Below are 18,610 nucleotides of genomic sequence, written 5' to 3'. Positions count from 1 at the left end.
AGAAACATTTGGAGTACATCTCAAGTCCACGCTCATCGCTTGAACGGGAAGTCGTTATTGTCTGCCATCTTGCAGGCAGTCCCATAGCTTTTATTTTTGCTCCGAGGAACAAAAAGGGATCTCTGAGGAGCCATGAGTAAGGATATACGAGAGCAGCCTTCATGGAAGTCTTTTACTGGCCAGCACGCCCCCTTATTGGTTAGCGGGTCGTCCACTAATCAGAATGTCGGTGGTCTGATCCCCTGATACTGCATATTAAAGTGTCCTTGAGCAAGATACTGAATCCCCAAATTGCTCACGCTGTCTGTGCCATGTGATGGATGTAGCCCTAGACTGGCTTTGTCCAATGTTAAAATAATTCACTTACCAGCATCTTTTAAAGCTCACAAATTAACACTCTTTGTCCAAAAATGAATAAGCTCATTTCCCAAAATGTTTTAACTATAGCTTTAAGGCCTTTGTACTTCATGAAACATAAGAATGCACTCATCTAAATATCTACTTCACCTATTTTTATTCTGGATATTACAATCAAATTACATCCAATCAAATATGTAAATTAAACGTACACACTATACTATGCAGGTATAACAGCCACTTTGATAAAACATTCGAGTAATCATAGGTAACTGAATGTAATCATCCTGTTGTTGTGGTTGCAGTTATGCAGAATGCTGAAAAGAGGGTGGCTCCTCTGCATGTGACTATGTGCATTTGTGCAGAGCAAAACACAAGATACAATATGGTTTAGTGAATATACAATTACATTTTTCAACAGGGTTTGGCAGGAGTTGAAGCAACTCAACGCCATCAATGTAACCACACGTTTGTCATATGACTGGAGTTCAGTACATAGTCTCCAGAGTTTCCCCCTTTCTTTCAATTAGGATCTATAGCCGCTCCACACATGGAGAGAAGAGGGGAGTGAAAAGAGTGAGGAGAGGGGAACAGGCATAAGAGGGGATGACTCAGTGTGCAGTAATGTGCCTACTGTGGCCCTCAGCATGCAGCTTTAAGTCTTTGTGTGTGTGGCACTCTTGGCACATGGATAATGTGCAAACACTTTTCTCATGGCCCTGAGTGTTTGTGTAGTATTTCTTTATGATTCTCACTATGGAGAACTCCTAAAGGTAGATTTATCAATCTACCAAAGGAATAGTAGATGATTAGCAACCTTGAGTGTAAAGCGATGAAGGCCAGGATAAAGAGAGGATCAGTGAGGCATCAACTTGTGTGCCTTAAAGGTCACACTCTCAAGTTCATTAATATATCTGGAATACAGTTACTAATTATGTAAATGTAGGATATCACCACAGGCCTCTGAAGCACCTGTGTTTACATTACTCATTTCTCACTTTCTATCATTATCACTCATTTGATTATTGTTTTTGGTGTTCCATTAGATCTGAAGGCACCATTAATAATATGGGGACTTTTTCAGAGGCAGATGCTTCAACAGTGACACCGTCACGGTGTAATTCATGAGCAGTCATGCAGAGAAGTTATAATGTTCTTCATATTTCAACAACATTCTGTCAGTTCTGTATAGACAATATATTAATTAACATACATTTCACAATCTGCCAAACTAGTTTGTGGTATTAGATCTATCCAGTTTAAGGCCCTGTTACAAGGAAATCTGACGTGATCTAATCTTAAATGGATGAAGACAGTATTTAGTCTTTATGTGCATTAAGAAATTACACTTCAGAAAGATAAAATTCAAGATAACTGGTACTACTTAACTATGGTGGTAAATTTGGTGACCTGATAAAGAGAACATGTGATGGAAACGAATCCTGGAAACTAATTTTTGAAAATAAATTATGATGAGGAACCTGCTTTCGCTTCTTCTTCTTCTTCTTCTTTTATATCCTGTATTGTACGTGTACCATGTGTTGCTCCACTAGCAGAAAACGCCACACAGTCAACCTACATCAAACAAACTAACAATTTAACTAACATATACGGTAGTGCGCACCATTAGAGTGATGAAATTCTCTGATTTATTGGAGTAACAAAAGAGTTACTGTCTGTGTTTTGGATGGTTTTTGATGACGTCTTGTTTGACCGTCTTCACAGTGTTTCTGTAAAAGTAGTTTATGGAAACGCATATTGATTTTAACTTTTTACTTTTTGGAAAGGAACAGAATATTTGTACAATATACCTAATATCACTTCAGAAAATATGCATTTACCTTTACTTTTTTTTATAACAACGTGGTCTGTATGCATTCCCTTATTGATCAGCAACCACGATCTTTCCAATGACTCTCGACTACAGCACAGGTATACACAGTGTGCTCACCTCTGTATGAGAGAAACTAACCTTACTACCTCTGAAGCACTACAGAAATTCAACATTCAGATGCAAATACATAATGAAAAATGAATGTAAACAGATGCTTCAGAGGGATATGTCCAAATTAGAATATATGTTGAAGTGGAGTACACTGACAGTAGTTTGCCATGTTTTTTCTTCATTGTTTGCCCTTATGGCCTTGAGGTTTCAATTACATTATCAGTGTAATTGCAATGTCCTTGGTTGAGTCTGGTCTGGGGTCTTTGTTGCATGTCATCCCCCGTCTCTCTAGCCCTTCATTTTCTAGAAAAATGTTTAGATTTATTTATATGAGGAGGATTAAACACATTCAAAGTAAGGAAAACCATACTGTTAATATGGGTTAAAAATATTAACAGAATGTTTTTTCCTTTCTTTGAATATGTATAATGTTGTATAGTAGTGATTTGTGAAACTATGCAAACTGCCTTTCAAACCCACCATGAAATGGTGCTACTTCAACAAAGCTTTAAAGATGAGGCTTCATCGTACCATGATTTCAACACAGAAAAATTATGTGGTGTGATGTGAAACAATTTTGTTTTACCCAAATGTTCAATGACATAAAATGAATGTAATGTATAGCTTCTGTCAAAGATTTAATAGACAATCCTGCTGTTGAATTTGGTGTTGAAACACAAAGAACTTTTTAGCATCAGCATTTTAATTTCTCATTTTGTTTCCATCACTCTTTATTTTCTTCTTTACTCGACTTGCCCTCTCTTATGAAGGCCTGTTTTCTGTCTTTCCCTCTTGTCATGAATCAGTGGGTTGTTCATTGTACAGAGTGGATTGAATCCAAGGTTCCTATCGGCTTACCTGCTCAGAACCAAGCCAAGGAAAGATAGAGAGGAAGAGGAGAAGTAGGATGGGTGGGGGCTACCAACAAAGGCTGGTTCAGAATTGCAGTGCGTGTCTCCTTTATCCCCAGACCCCTCTCTCATGCCTGGTCAGAGCTCTCATATTACCTCCTCGTCCTCCTTAATGCCTGGAGCAGAATGAGACGCTTTGTCCCTGTGCTCCTGCTTGAGACTAAGCCTCTTCCACTTACTGGCTGCACACACTCACGCACACGCACACGCACACGCACGCGCACACGCACACACTCACACACACACACACACACACACACACACACACACACACACACACACACACACACACACAACCACTGTACATGTATATTTTCTATGAACTTTGTCCATTTAAATCGACTGCACGCTTAATTTCTGAACTCTGTACATGTTCTCATGCATGCATTTGTAGATCCAAACGTCCTCTGCTATTTTATTTGTTTATATTAATAAATCATTGATTGTCATCATCCTAGCATTTTTTTTGGTTGAACCTTTGACGAGTACTTTTTAAGCATGCTGAACTGAGGGATTCTTTGTGTGATGCAGGAAACTCGTTTTTTACCATATGTTTGTTTTAATATAGTGAATGCAGTGCATGTGTGTGTGTGGAGTAAACCCAGGTTATTTGTATTTCTTTGGGCCATGTGCTTGATTCGAAATGCATGGAAAATGTATGCAGGTTTGTGTGTTTTGTGAATACATATTTCAATTCTCACAGTTGCATTTCGTGTCTGTCTGTGTGCCCCCTCCAGTCTCTCAGGTTTACACGGTTATCTCTGGTATGCAGAAACTAACAGGTCAGGAATGTAAACCTGATTGTGTCTTTGCTATTCGTGATGGCACACACACAAAACATAATTAAGGGGAAAACATAAACGCAAATATACAGTACAGTAGTCATGCTCATTATCAAGAACATATGTCTGTGAAGGTTCTCAGTCATAGTTAACCAAGTAAGGTTAAAATTAAGTGCTGGACTGGTTAAAGATAGTCAAAGGAGTTTCATCTCTCATCCAAGAGACTTCTTCAGTTCTGGCTGACTGGTATTAAAACCCAGGAAGTGCAGGCCTTCACAGAACACATCAACTTTGTGGACAGTAATATCAAGTCCCAACCGGTCGAGGCAGATGGCCACTCACCCTGAGCCATGGTTCTGCTCGAGGTTTCTGCCGCTTAAAAGGAAGTTTTTCCTTGCCTCTGTCGCCTAGTGCTTGCTCTTGGTGGGAATTGTTGGGCTTCTGTAAATAACATCATAGTGTATGGTCTAGACCTGCTCTTTTATGAAAAGCGCTGTGAGATAACTGTTGTTGTGATTTGGTGCTATATAAATAAAAAATAAAATTGAAGTTCACATGAGAGGATGTCAACAACAACAGTCAGGCCTTCCTGGACTGTGCCGTAAGCATTGAAGAGGACAGGAGTCTGCACATTGGAGTTTTCCGGAAATTCCCACACACCCCAATATCTACTTTTCAATTCCCACCACCCACTGGGGTGTAAGCTAGGGGTCATCAGAACGCTTCATCACCAACAAGTGCCCAAGCCCCAGAAAAAGAGCAGAAACATCTGAAGGAGGCACTTACAACCTGTGGATACCCTAATTGGACCTTTGTGAAAACAGCCACAGGATCCAGGAAGAATTCCAAAACTACAGATGATAAGGATAAGAAAAGTAAAAAACAATATAGTGATTCCATATTTGTCTGGAGCACATGGTGAAACTCATGATGACTTTAAACAAACACCACTTCCTTGTGTTTTTTCAACCCAAGAACACACTAAGACAGATACTGGTACACCCTAAAGACCGCACACCCAAACAAACAAAAAAACTATCTAGTGTATGCTGTCCAGTGGAGTGAGGAATGCACAGACCTGTGGATTGGGGAAATGAAACAACCACTACACAAACACATGGCCCAACACAGAAGGGCCAACTCCTCAGGTCCCTTCCTCGGAGACTAAACAAATGCTCACATTTGGCCTCAAATGAGAATGCCACCGACTGTAATTCAGACTTGGCCTCGAGTGTCTCCAACCACCAGAATGTCATCACAACTGCCAGGAGCACTAACAAACCAAGTGGTATAGATCATCTTGACAACAACCTCACACAGGTTAAATAGCTGTTCCCTACCAGTCAGTCGGACCTGAAGGAATCTTTTATTCTCCTTAAATTTTAAATTCTTTTTGAAATGGTAATGCTGCTAATGAATTAACGGACACCTCAGTGTGCACAAGTAAATATAGATTATAGCAGCAATAAGTGAGATTTGACCGTTCAGGGGAAAGAAAGAAAAAGATATTCACAGCAACTAAGTATGATTTACTAAGAGCTTATCAGGTTTTGCTACTTAAACACACATTGAAAGAGAGAAATATGGACATCCAATGGGAGTTAATTTTGACCCACCACAAAACATAAATGTGCATCTCTGCAGCTTACAGAGTTTTCTTATTTCTGCCTCATCATTTTAGCCTCATCAAATAAGTAACCTTTATCTCCCGGAGCGATGTGCCACTTTTAAAACATCCCTCCCGTGTCTCATGTCCTTCCCCAGTATCATGTTTCAACAGGAAACGCATCAAATCCAGGAAGAAAGAAGCTTTTGTATTTGGCCCTTAATGAACATTCATCCATTAATAAACTTTATCCTGCTGCATAATCTCAACTCACTATAAACCTCTTACCACATGTGTATGTAGTCACACAGTACTTTCTCTTCTGTGTGGTTATTTCTCTGTACGAGTGTGTATTCATATCTCTGTGAGGAGAGTTGACAGTGATAAACAGACAAATAACCCTTACTGACACAGGAAGGCTTAGAACATCTACCTTTGATTACACGTGTGATTGTGTTGCAGTATAAAGTTATCGTACGTGCAAAGGCTAACTCACAAAGTAAGATAATCAAAACTATCGAGTGACTAAGTAAGGGTTTGTGACATCATGGGAGCAACTGCACTTTGTCATGTAGCTGTTCAGTTGTCCTTCCTTGTGTACACACTTTCTGTGTCGCTTCATCCTTATTTTGTTATCCTTCTTTGTGTCTGCCATGCCCAGCGGTTTGCTGACGTCATGGGTACTTCTTAATTCCTTGTCCTCCTGGTACAGAGCTGTCACTCACTCATGCGATTTTAATGTGTGATGTGTAACATGTTTTAAAGACATCATGTTCACCCATTGTTTTCTTAAAGCCAGCATGGTCTGCAGCACAGACTCTACAGGTGCACAGGGAGGGCAGGGATGGGTGTAATTTTTATCTGCTCCATTTCTTTGTCATCGTATGACCTCACTGGGATAAAAATAGAACGCTGGGCTGGTAACACGTTTGTTCCATTGCCAACACTGTCAGCACAAAAGGGGAAAATTCCTGCGTCGTACCAAGTTGTTGTCAAGAGCTAATGAGGGTAGATTGCTGACGTCTTTACATGCCCGTTGCCACGGCAACCTCTCATTAAACTCTTCATCACTTTTAGAAAGGTGGGGTGGTTCTTTCGGGGTCCCGTGCTTGACATGTTAACAAGGATAGAGGGAGTTATGGCCCAACAATTAGTAGAAGGATGGTTTATGCTAATACAAATACATAAACACACAGACACACACGCGCGCGCGGTGCCTCACAACTTTTTCACCATGAGAATGTGGGTGTGTACATGCGCACGTGTGCAAGAGGCTGGATGATTTGTTACACAGTAAGACGTGGATGTTTAAACAATGTCTGTTGTTTGAAGGGATGCAGAGTGTTTCCTCTTGACTATAAAATGCCTGGATCAGGTTCCTGTTGTGATAACCAGGTTCTTCTGCAGGAACACTACAGCGTGGAGTGCGGAGGACCATGTAGGGCTATAGAGGTCATACTGTTTACAGAGCTCAGTGTTACACACAGCACATGTTGTATTTTGTCCATGCCGATTCTCAGTTGTTGATCATGTGCTGCCGTCGTTGGAGCTTGGCCTGATTGATTCTGCAGAACTGCAGTGTTCCTGTAACGTACCTCACTGTGTAAACACAAATCCAGCTCCTGTCATTCTGTAACATCTCAGTCACAATCACATTGTTTCTTCACAGCACTATTAAAAAAACAGTTTAATGTGTAGAGCAAGAGTATCATTTTTATTCAGTTTCAGTCTTAACTTCTACTTGTCCCAGGGACATAAAACTGATTATTAAATAAAATTTCCCAGAATGTGGCAGTTCAGCTGTACTTCAAGTGCCATTTTGAAATGATTCTGCCATGTTACCAAGATGTTATAACTTCTTTATATGCACTGATCAGAAAATTAAATGTCGGCCATGTCATGGGAAGTCTTGATGAACTGGTTGGGTGACTCTTCAACGTTGAAATATTCTACATTAACTTAATAAATAGCTGATAGCAGGTTTTTGTTTGACATTTTATTCAAGTCACTTTCTGTGACTGTGGTAACGGCCTTATTTAACATGCAATCATTCAGCCTCCTCAGAACCACATTGTAAATTTATACACTTAACTTCACACCTTTTGAAGAGCTATGAACCCCAAGCTCAAGGTTGCAGTTTCCTGTGTCGTGGAGGTAACAGATAATATTACTAGTCATTCTGCTAATACTAATCATGACACTACAAAAGTAACTCCGACTCCTACACACTACTATTACTTACTGAATAAAAAGGAAAAATAATGGCATATGGTGTATGTACTGATACAGAACTCAAACAATAGTAAGAAAAGTCCCTTCTTTGTTAGTTCATGGACCTTGTGGAGTTTCCCTTCATGTGGGGAAACCATGTCAACATGTTGATGTCGAAGAAACCACCAGCGACAACCCCTAATAGTTGACAGAGCAGCTGGTAGAGTTGCATCCGAAGTATCATGCTCCCTTAGAGAATTCACAACGTTCCTGGCGGTTAAAGTTGCTATCAGTTGAGCCGTTTTGTATCCTTAAAATGAAGTAAAACTAAAGAAGATCTGTCAGACATTAAACAAAATAGAGACTTGATCCTGACTGTTTTGATAATCAGCAAGAACCTACATTTGTGTGTATAAACTGCATTGAGCCTTGGTTGGATGGCACCATAGCTGTTGCATTAATGTAATTATGTGAATGTGTGTGTGCCTGAGTGTGCGTGCTTGTGTGTTTGTGCGGCTTGGTGGTCGAAGGTGTCTCATGCTGAGCTGCTGGAGGGGAAGTGATGGGGAGGATGAAAAGCAGAAGCAAGCAGCTTTCTCAGCAGGACATAAAAGTCTTTGTGTTCTTCGTGCAGCGCCTTTATACAAGCGGGGTCTATATTTAGAATAACTGCTCTACAGCCATTTGACAAGCCCTCAAGATTGAAATAATACCGACCCAACTGGACATCAGCTCTTGTGCTTGTGTGTAACCATCAGTGCAATGATGAGGTGACGCTGACCTGTTGCTAAAGTGCTGAGAGAAATTCTGCAAGCCCCACACTGCTTGAACGCCCTTTCAGTTACATTTCTCATGTTTTGCCTTGATTGTTTTTGCATAAATAAAATCTCCAGTCCTTCATTCAACACTTCACTGTTAGAAGATAGTAATCTAATGCTTCTATAATGTGCATGCAGCAGCATGAACATAAAGGTAAATGGGAGAGGAAGAAGGAATTAGGTCATTGTTTCATACTCTGCAGGTTCCAGTTCCCTTGTGCACTTCAGATAAAAGATCTCAGTCACTAACTCTGTGCTTGTGCATCACCATCATGACCAGGGGTTGAGGTGGTCGACGAGAACCACCTCAACCCCAGTGTAGAGAGGAGGAAACGCCAGCCAGCGCTGTGACATCAAGTGTGTACGTGTTTGTTTGAATACAATGTTTGTGAGCTCAAATTTCAGTCACAAAAGCATTGTTCCTTGACATCACGCTAATATGAAAGATGCTTTTGTGTATAAAGTGTACACGTAGAGTAATAGGATTTGTTTATTTTATTTTTGAGTGTTTAAGTCACTTTGTGTGAGTGTGTGTTTTTCACAAAGTATTGAACTTATGGGTGTATCTCTTGGCTTTTGCAAGAATTTTTCTTGTTGAATCTAAATTCTAAATATGTGTATATCTAATCCTGAATTCTAAACTATTCACAAAGAATATTTCTTAATTTTTGAAAAATACATCTAGGGCTGCAACTTATTTTTTATTATCTATTAATCAATACTTACTTTCGATAAAATGTCAAAGAATAGTGACAAGTGATGTGCTCAGATTGCTTGCTTTGTCCAGCCAGCAGCCTCAAACCCAAAGATGTTTTACTTACTTATTATTATTATATATGACAAAACAACACAGCAGATCCTCACTTTTGAGAACCTGCAATCATCTAATATTTTGCATTTTTTGACCTCAAAAATGATCAAAATTTGTGCAGATTAATTTGTAAACTTTCCATTGACTCATCAGTTAGTAAACTAATTGTTGCAGCTCTAAATATATCCATATTTAAGACTTAAGGCACATACACACAATTAAAGTAGAACAGGAATAGTTAAGTAGAACATGAAATGGACATAACAAATACTATTAAATTCCTCATGTCCTGAACAGAACACAGCACTGAACCTTTGAAAAAAGTAGGTTAGTCAAGTCATTGGCGAGGATGAGCACTGCTGGCCGACCCTAACACTACATCAACTTGAAAGAGAGGGAGTGGACCACATTGAGGACAGTGTTAGTGACCGAGGACAGAATGCTTTTGTCTGTGCACCGTTTTCTACTTTTACTCTACTTTACAGGTCTTTTGTAGGTTGTTCCTTCAGAGAGGCTCATAAAAAGTATATTGGGGAGGGGGGGGTTCATGACTGAGACCTAAATAGAAAAGAAGTGATAAGGAAAGCTGGAAAGACCTGAAGAAAAGTAATGAGAGGTTGATAAACAAGGCACTGAGAAGGAAATTAAGAGTGATAGGTGAAAAAGAGGGAGGGGTTGGGGTAAAGAAAGCCTAGTCCATAATTTATTTCACTCATAATGGCTTCATTGGCCCGAAGAGCTTCAGCAGTAGTGCAGGCAACGCGGGGCAACCTGATCCCTGGTAACCCAAAGAAACTGGCTAGAGACACAACCCTGTCTCCAGGCAAACCACACTACACTGTTCTACAGTATGTATGATAATACAGCAAGCTCTTTGTCTGCAGACTTGTTGTTACTGCAACACCCATAGCTTCTACACCTCACAGCCAAATATACAGTGTACACACAAATATATAGAGATGATTATGTAATTATAAGACAAAGAATGTAAATTTTCATGATGTTGACATACAGAAAAAAGTAATGTGTGTCTTTTGTGTTCTTCCCACCCTGTACTTTCACAGAAATCTGGGACAGGGAGAGAAGAAAATAAGAAAATGGTAATTTTCTCTGAGGCAACTGTGGTTTTGGGGAGTTGGGATATTGTGCTTTTCAGTAGAGCTTTAAAGACTTGTGGTCTGCCCAGACGTGGCAACTGCAGTTGTGGTCGGCACATTGTGTATGTTTTGGATAGCAGACACGGGATAATATGACTTGCCTTGTGTGTTGAGTTGCTCAGGAAAGAAGTGAGCAGTAACAGTAACAGTGTGGGGCTAATAGCCGAGAGACTGGCATCAAATAGCGTCGTGAGGCTTACAAATGACTTATTGAGACTAAGGTTTGTCTGTGGATTTGGGTAGAGCTGGGAGTCTCCTCTGATCTGGGCTCTGTGGGTGTTTGTAATTACAAGTGGCAGCAGTTGGTCTTATTTGTGGGAATCCCAGGTACTGATGCATGCAGTTATTACATGATTCACTCCTGTCAAAGAACTTTCTGAAGTCTGGACGTGGAAAAGTTTGGAGCCTCATCTTATTAGTATCTGTATTGTCTAACTGACCCAAAGCCAGAAACATTTACGTAGATGTCTGTGTTAAAGAGTCTGTCCACCTAAATTACAAAAGAAAAAGCGCATATTTTAACATATTTAACATATTACATAACATATTTTCTCACTTCCTGCTAGTGGTATCTAGACATGCAAATAGTTTTTGTTTTATCTGGCAAACTTATGAGATATTCATCTCTACCTTGCTCACAACACTAATAAATTGCAAAAATTCAACAGCAGCATCAGTTTCCAGGACAGGGTCCCTGTTACTCTAAATAATCCACAGGCCTCACTGTTCACTGGTATTACTGTACTACCAAAGAAATAGTTCCTGTGAAAACTGTTGACAACGTGTTTTATGGATTATTCAGTGTAATGGGTTAGCAATTTTGGAAAGACATGATGCTGCTGAATTTTTTTAATTCTGTGATTACTATAAGCTATTATTCCATTTTATATCACTAATTGTAAATCTTGACTAAAGAGTATTCATAACGAGGCAGAGTCGGTGGTTATAATGTGTTATGGAACATGGTCGGAGATTCTTTCCGCACATTGACATAAACTGGTATTACTATTAGTTATAAAACATTAAATCAAAAGGTCATAATACGTTATGAACTTCGCTATAGCGCCTAATGCATGTTTGTAAGTGATTATAACAACTGTTATAATGTCTTATGGACGCATTATATCGTGTTATAAATATATGCATAAGTCATTATAGCGATGACCTTCATAGAAAGTGTTACGAAAGTTCTTGGTTGGGGGTTGGTGATAAGTTCAATAAAGATAAAAAGAAAAGAAAAGAAAAAAAGTTGTGTATTAGCCATGGTGTTAGCAAACTGTTGCTGCAGTTGCCGCTGCCAGGCTAAGATGCAGAGAGAACGAGACGGTCCCATAGCCAGCACACAAGCTAGACGACAACGATACTCACAACTCTCCTGCTACTATAGCTAACATCACATCAACAGCATGTCTTGGTAAACTAGAAAGTAAACTGAATGTATGTGGGCAAGTCAATTCACATTACCTGACACACAATTAATAGCTGGAATAGTGTTGTGTGGCTCGTACCAAGCCACTTTGTTTGTTTCCCATTTACTGATCCATAGGACACCAGATTGTCTTTTCAGTGAACACACATATCTGACAGCTATATTAACTGAATTTTAAAAAAACAAACAAACAAAACAAAAACCTGTACTAGACGAGAATCGCATAGCCCACCTTTAAAGTTAACAGTACTCTGCTCATGCTTTTACTGCATTGTGCACTGCTGACCTCAAAGCTATTCTGTCATTTTCTGCTGCTGCTGCTGCCGCCACTGCTGCTGTTCATATGGCCTTTCAAAAGTCCCATCTCCACCCTAGCACCTGTAAGCTCTGATTATCTGTTCCCTAAGAGGGGAAGTTATTATCATCCCTCACCACTCCCTACTGTGCTGAACTTTGTGCTTCTTGGTGGAGAGCTACCAAGTTAGAGCCTATAAAACTGGACTATGTGACTGGACTACCATCTTTACATGTTGCTCCAGGCTCAAGCCCCAATCCATTATAACACCTAGTTTTTTTTGTAGCTGACTGGTTAGGCCAAGGAGTGGCTGTATTTGTTTTGAGGGCCAATGGTATGTTCACTGTGAACAGTAAACTGTATCTTTTTCTTGTGGGGTTTTATAGTAGCATAGAAAAACATATGGTCAGAGACAGTGAGATATCCAATGAAAAGACTGTTTCCAAACCAAGTGTAAACAGGTCTAGTCCACAGTTGTTGGTTGTGGGTTGGACCAAACTGTAGTAATATTTAGAAACTCACTTGCTGCATGATTTGAGGTGTTATCAGTGTGAAAGTTAAAATGACCAACAATACTGATTTAGCTGTAATAAGAGCCACAGAAGATCAACATTCTGTAATAAACACAGGATTAAAATTTGGGGCTATAGGCCTATAGATACCAGTATAGAGAGAACCGGAATGACATTTACTTTTCATTTTAAATTATCACCTCAAACCCCAAAAGTCATTAGAGAAAATAAGGCTGTCCCCTACTATGGATTTACATAGTCGAATAAGAATTGTCAGGATTGGGGGAGTCTGACCCCCCTAATTATGGCTTTGAGGCAAAAAACAGTTGGGGGGGGGGGGGGGGGGGTCTTCTTTACCTGTAATTGTAATATATTACAATATATTTCCCGTATTCGTGCCTTGTATTCAAGAATCTTGAAATACGATTTCAGACACCCCTAAAATGGACCATACCATTTCCTAACCTTTACTTTAGTAACATCTTGTCTGCCCACATCACTGGCAGCAGCAGCTGTTCAAGTTCAGTCCACCAGGCGCTGGTGGAGACACTATAAGTTAATATCAGTAGTTAGCTATCTATCTTCTTTAATACACTTAACTTTCCAACCTTCAGAGATTCGAAATTAGCATTTCTTTTACTTAAATGAGCCACCTGATGTTAGCTAGCTGATAGCCCATTATATCATTTAATTACCACTATATCCATAATTTATCTAATGGTGTGCTAACACTGGTGCTTAGGCATGGGAAGTGAAATAGAGGATTAGTTATTGTATTGTAATTTGGAGGAAAACATTTAGTGGATAATCTGTCCACAACAATGTTCCTGTTAAAAATAGGAAATCAAGATCATTAGTTATAATAAACTCCTTTAAAATTAAGTTTTTTTTAGAGACTGAGTTTAGCAAACTACCAACATATAGGCTATATTAGGTTCTGACGATTAATACCATCAAACTTTGTATTAAAGGTCCATCATTCAAAGTTTGGTATCAACCTTACAAGGAGATAATATGTCAGTCTTCTGCTTATAGCCGGTTTCCCTCAAGTGCCCCTAAAAGCAGTTATTACAGGTCTGCTTAGTATACAACATTGAAAAACTTACTGTGCTGTAGGAAGAAATTTACTACTATGTATCCTCTAAATTATATTTTAGTTCAACATTACCGCTATCCGTCAACTCTTAATCTTCTATTTCATACTTTGTATTTTCTTGCTTCTGTCATGTTTGCAAATAAACTTAGCATAACAGGTGTTATTTAAATGGTTACACTACACTGATTTGCTCACACACCTTTCATATCACTCATAACGCTACCATATCTTATATTTTTTCTGTTTCTGTGCATAGGCGGAGGGGCTATCTGAGGGGTATCCCCCCCTTAAAAACCATCAAATAATATAATGATATGTACTTAGAATAATTGTGTAAGTATAACAATAACAGTAACAATACAAACGCAAACAGGGCATTAAAGTGCTTTGTAAGTTTAGAAACATTTTGAGTCCCCCCTCTCTTGCCTGACAGTGGTTTGGTCCACTGCTTTCTCTCTCACAGGAGTCCGGTGGCAGAAAACCAGTTAAATCCTTCTGTAGTTGTGAAACTCTAGTAATGTTAAGTAGGCTGGCAGAGCTGTTTAATGCATTTTAAACATTGGATGAACTGATTCTTGTTTTTAATACAGATGACGCTGAGTCATTAAAAAAATTATAATAACCTATTATTTTTCCATGAGCCCACTCTGTTATTAAAACTTCACCTACTACTACTCGGCTCTGACCGGTAACTGGGGCCGAGCAGTGTCAAATATCCAATTTTCTCCCGATCACATTGAACGTTACAAACACGCTGCACAGTGCCATTGTTTTGTGTGTGCACAGACAGTAACCTCATGTCCCAGCCACACACACACAGGCTCAGGTGTGTGGAAGTTATTCACGAGAGTGAAGAAGACGCAACGCTCACTAATTACATCTGCAGAGAAACACACAGAAAGAGTATATGGATATTGTAAAGCACGGAGCAGGTAAAGCAACGGTGAACACAGCTGTTGGTGACGATGTCATTTATACCGTGGTGGTCTCTATCGGTAATTAACAACAAGCCTACGCGGCTCACCTGCTGTGAAAATGGAATCGCGGGTGAAAAGATACCAAACGCCAGTTCTTTTAAATAAAACTGCTGACAAATAACGTCATAGCAGACAGAGAAAGAAAGAGAGAGACACAGACAGACAGACAGACAGACAGACAGACAGGTGTAGGTGTGTGCTTCTGTGTCTGAGGGGAAAAGCAAGGTGAGCAGATTTGTGATTAAACACAAAAATAAATTGAAGAATTTAAATGGTGTGCAATTAATTTTCAGCTCCTTACAGTGAAAATGCTAATGTTATTTTATAATCAATGTTCCATTATGACCGTACAATTGAATGGACCCCAGTAGGAATAGCTAACATTTAAAGGCTACTAGTGCTGATGGGGATCCTAATAAAAATAGATTTTTCCAATAAATAGTTAGTGTATGCTGTCAATTATAGTTCTTAGAAAGAAATTAAATCGGGAATCAGACAAAAACAGAATTGGCAGGTCAGACCTTTTAAAAAAAACAGTAACTGGAATTAGCCAAGAAAACTGTAATCTGTGCATCTCTTACTACAGCGATAATCCTGTAACGTTATGTGAACCGATATTAGGCTAATACCGTAGATCCAATTGTGTTGGGTTTTGCGCATTATGATGTTAAGTGGCAGATCAGTTGGCCTGCTCCCGTTAAATATCTAATGTATGTATGTATGTATGTATGTATATGTATGTATATGTATGTAAGATACATCTTCTATAAGAAACTTAAATTACTATGTAGCCTAGAGGACACAAGTTATTTAGGATTATATGGCCGCATGGTGAACCTATGAACTTAAGTCACACTTAAACAACTATTACCTTGTATTGTTGGCCAGAAAAATAGTAAGACTTCTATACAAGTACAATTTTGGCTGTATTATTTGTGTCCCCATCAAAATTTTATGTTTATTGTCCCTGTGAGATGAGATTTAAGCCCATGTTTCTGTGATTTGTTATATGGATGTAATGTTTGTGAAATTGGTTGTGGATCTTCTGCAGATGTCGAAAAAGAAGCCACTGTGTGCTGTTTGTGTCTCGTTGTTGACTGTGTGATCACTAGCAGGAGCCCACTGCTGGGGCGTGGTGGCCTCACTGTGTAGCTTGGCAGCGGGCCTGCATTTCAGATGTGGTGATGTGGAGTGCCTGTTGGGAAAGTGAGGGGGAGAGACCGTGTGTGTGTATTTAGGAGAAAGAAGGGAAATGGGGGAAAAAGAGGTTGTGTCCTGCTTGTTTGTAAGGAGGGTGTGTCTGTTGGTATGTGCGGTGGAGGTGTATTGTCTGTCAGTGTGTCTTTCCAAGGTGGAGACCAGGGTTCCCCTTCCTGTAAGTTGTTAGTGCCCGGCCAGATGGTGAATCTTGACTCCACCATCGGAAAAACAACAACAAGGGAGATAGGGATGATTGTGTGTGTGTGTGTGTGTGTGTGTGTATAAGTTAGGGGGGCTTTTGTTCAACATTTCTTTCTCTTCTTTCTCCTTCTCCTCTCACTCAGTGTGCCCTGTGTATAGTCTCTCTCTCTCTCTCTCTCTCTCTCTCTCTCTCTCTCTCTCTCTCTCTCTCTCTCTCTCTCTCTCTCTCTCAATTCAGTTCAATTCGTTTCATTAAACAAGTAATTAAAGTGTAAAGTAATCAAAGCGTATGTGTGTTTGTGTTAAAAAAAAAGAAAAAGAAATATTAAAAATTAAAATAAATAAATAAAACAATAAGCGTGTGTGTTTAAAAAAAATAAAAATATATTAAAAATAAAATAAATAAAACAGTAAGCGTGTGTGTGTTTTTAAAAAAATAAAAATATATTAAAAATTAAATAAATAAAACAGTAAGCGTGTGTGTGTGTGTGTTTGTTAAAAATATATTTATATATTAAAAATTAAAATAAATAAAATGGTAAGAGTGTGTGTTAAAAAATATATATTAAAAAAAATAAAATAAATAAATGAAACAGTAATGTGTGTGTGTATATATTAATAGACAAAAAAACAATTTTTTAAAAAAGAATTGATTAAAAAATAATAAAAAGAAATCAGTATCAAATGTGAAAACAAAACAATTACTAAAATATCAAATGATCAAAATAATAATAATTTGAAAATCTGTACAATTATTTGTTAGTCTGAGGTTCCACTGGTTGTCCTCACTTCATGGCATGAGGAGACATATTTTGCAGCAATTATTTTGCATTTGGGCATTTCTCCCAGTAAATAGGGGAGTTTCTGTGTGTCTGATATGAATTCGAATTCGGGTATATTTGGGAAATGTTTGCAAAGTGTTTTTGTCTTTGTGTTTTATATTTAGGGCATGAGGTTAGAAAGTGCAGCTCTGTCTCTACCTGTCCCCTGTCACACTGGGAGCAGAGTCTCTCCTCTTGTGGAAGCCAGCTCTGTCTGTGGCGACCCTTTTCTCTCTCTCTCTCTCTCTCTCGTATGTGTGTACCTGTGGTGTCCTGTGTGGTGTGGTCACTGAAGTGAACTAGACAATATTAACTATTCAGGAGAGCAGGGTTTCCCTATGACAGCCTCCTTTGCTCTGCTGGCTTCTGACTGACACTCATCTCTCATATCTCTGGAAGAGCTTCATGGAAACACCTCTGTGTGTGTGTGGGTGTGTACTTGTATATGGCTGATAGGAAGATAGGATAAAGTTTCTCCTTGTGTCTTCCTTTCAACATTGACCAAGTTGCTTGGTTTCAGATTTGTGGAATTCAGCCAGCGTGTCTTGTATATCAGTGGTTACACTTGTGTGTATACACTGTTTGTGTTGGCTGATATGTTGTATATTCCAGGGGATAATTTTTTGGAGTAAATGTGCAAGTTGTAAAAGGCCAACCTGTTACAAGTAATTTCTCCCGGCTTGACTATAAAGATGGACTGTTTATCCAGTGTATTTGACAGTAGGCTGGTGCTGAGTTGTCTCTGTGTGACACACAGCCAGGTCTAAAGTACTACTAATTTACTGTAATGCTCTGTCTTTGTAGGACAGATTAGTGTGAGAAAAATAATGTTCTCTGTTTTAAATTTAGTTATTTTATTAATACATTTTGAATGTGTCTCCATGTTCCCTCAAAACATGTTGATTTTTGTGTGTCTTTTGAAAATCAGGATATAATAATAATATAATAATCCTTATTTGTAGAGCACTTTTCAAAAACAAGTTACAAAGTGCTTTAACAAGTGTAAAGTATAATACAAAAAAAGATAAGAGCATGAAAATTTAATATAAAATTAGTAAAATACAATAAAATAAAAGGGATAAAATAAAGTCAAATAAGATCGGGAAAAGCTCTCCTATAAAAGTATGTTTTAAGAAGGGACTTAAAAGAGTTCACTGACTCAGCCGACCTGATTTCCTCGGGCAGGCTGTTCCAGAGCCTCGGGGCCCTGACAGCAAACGCTCTGTCCCCTTTAGTTTTCAGTCGAGACTCTGGAACAGACAACAGACCTCTGCCCGAGGATCTCAAGGTACGTGCTGGTGCGTATGGGACTAAAAGGTCAGAAATATAACAAGGCGAGAGGCCATGAAGAGCTTTAAAAGTGATCAATAGAATTTTAAAGTCAATTCTAAAACATACTGGGAGCCAGTGTAATGAAGCTAAAATAGGAGTAATGTGGTCATATTTCTTTGTTCTGGTTAAAAGCCTGGCAGCTGAGTTCT

At 39.0% G+C, this 18,610-nt stretch overlaps 1 protein-coding gene across 2 annotated transcripts in view; it reads left to right on the top strand.

The window, feature by feature from the left end:
• The window catches only part of prkd2 (protein kinase D2), a 59,954-nt gene that overhangs the window by 10,665 nt on the left and 30,679 nt on the right, over positions 1-18,610 (top strand). The window contains exon 1 of one of the 2 annotated variants that reach the window (XM_046073002.1): positions 10,523-10,541. The exons of the other annotated variant lie outside the window; for it this stretch is intronic. Coding sequence (XP_045928958.1) covers positions 10,539-10,541 — 3 coding nt within the window. The 5' untranslated portion in view covers positions 10,523-10,538. Of the gene's footprint in view, positions 1-10,522; positions 10,542-18,610 lie in introns of those variants that run through there. 2 annotated transcript variants of the gene reach the window in all.

Source organism: Micropterus dolomieu, linkage group LG17 (assembly GCF_021292245.1).
Source record: "Micropterus dolomieu isolate WLL.071019.BEF.003 ecotype Adirondacks linkage group LG17, ASM2129224v1, whole genome shotgun sequence".
Classification (NCBI taxonomy): Eukaryota; Metazoa; Chordata; class Actinopteri; order Centrarchiformes; family Centrarchidae; genus Micropterus; species Micropterus dolomieu.
The sequence above is the reverse complement of the archived record's forward strand: the minus strand, read 5'-3'. Positions and strand labels throughout refer to the sequence as shown.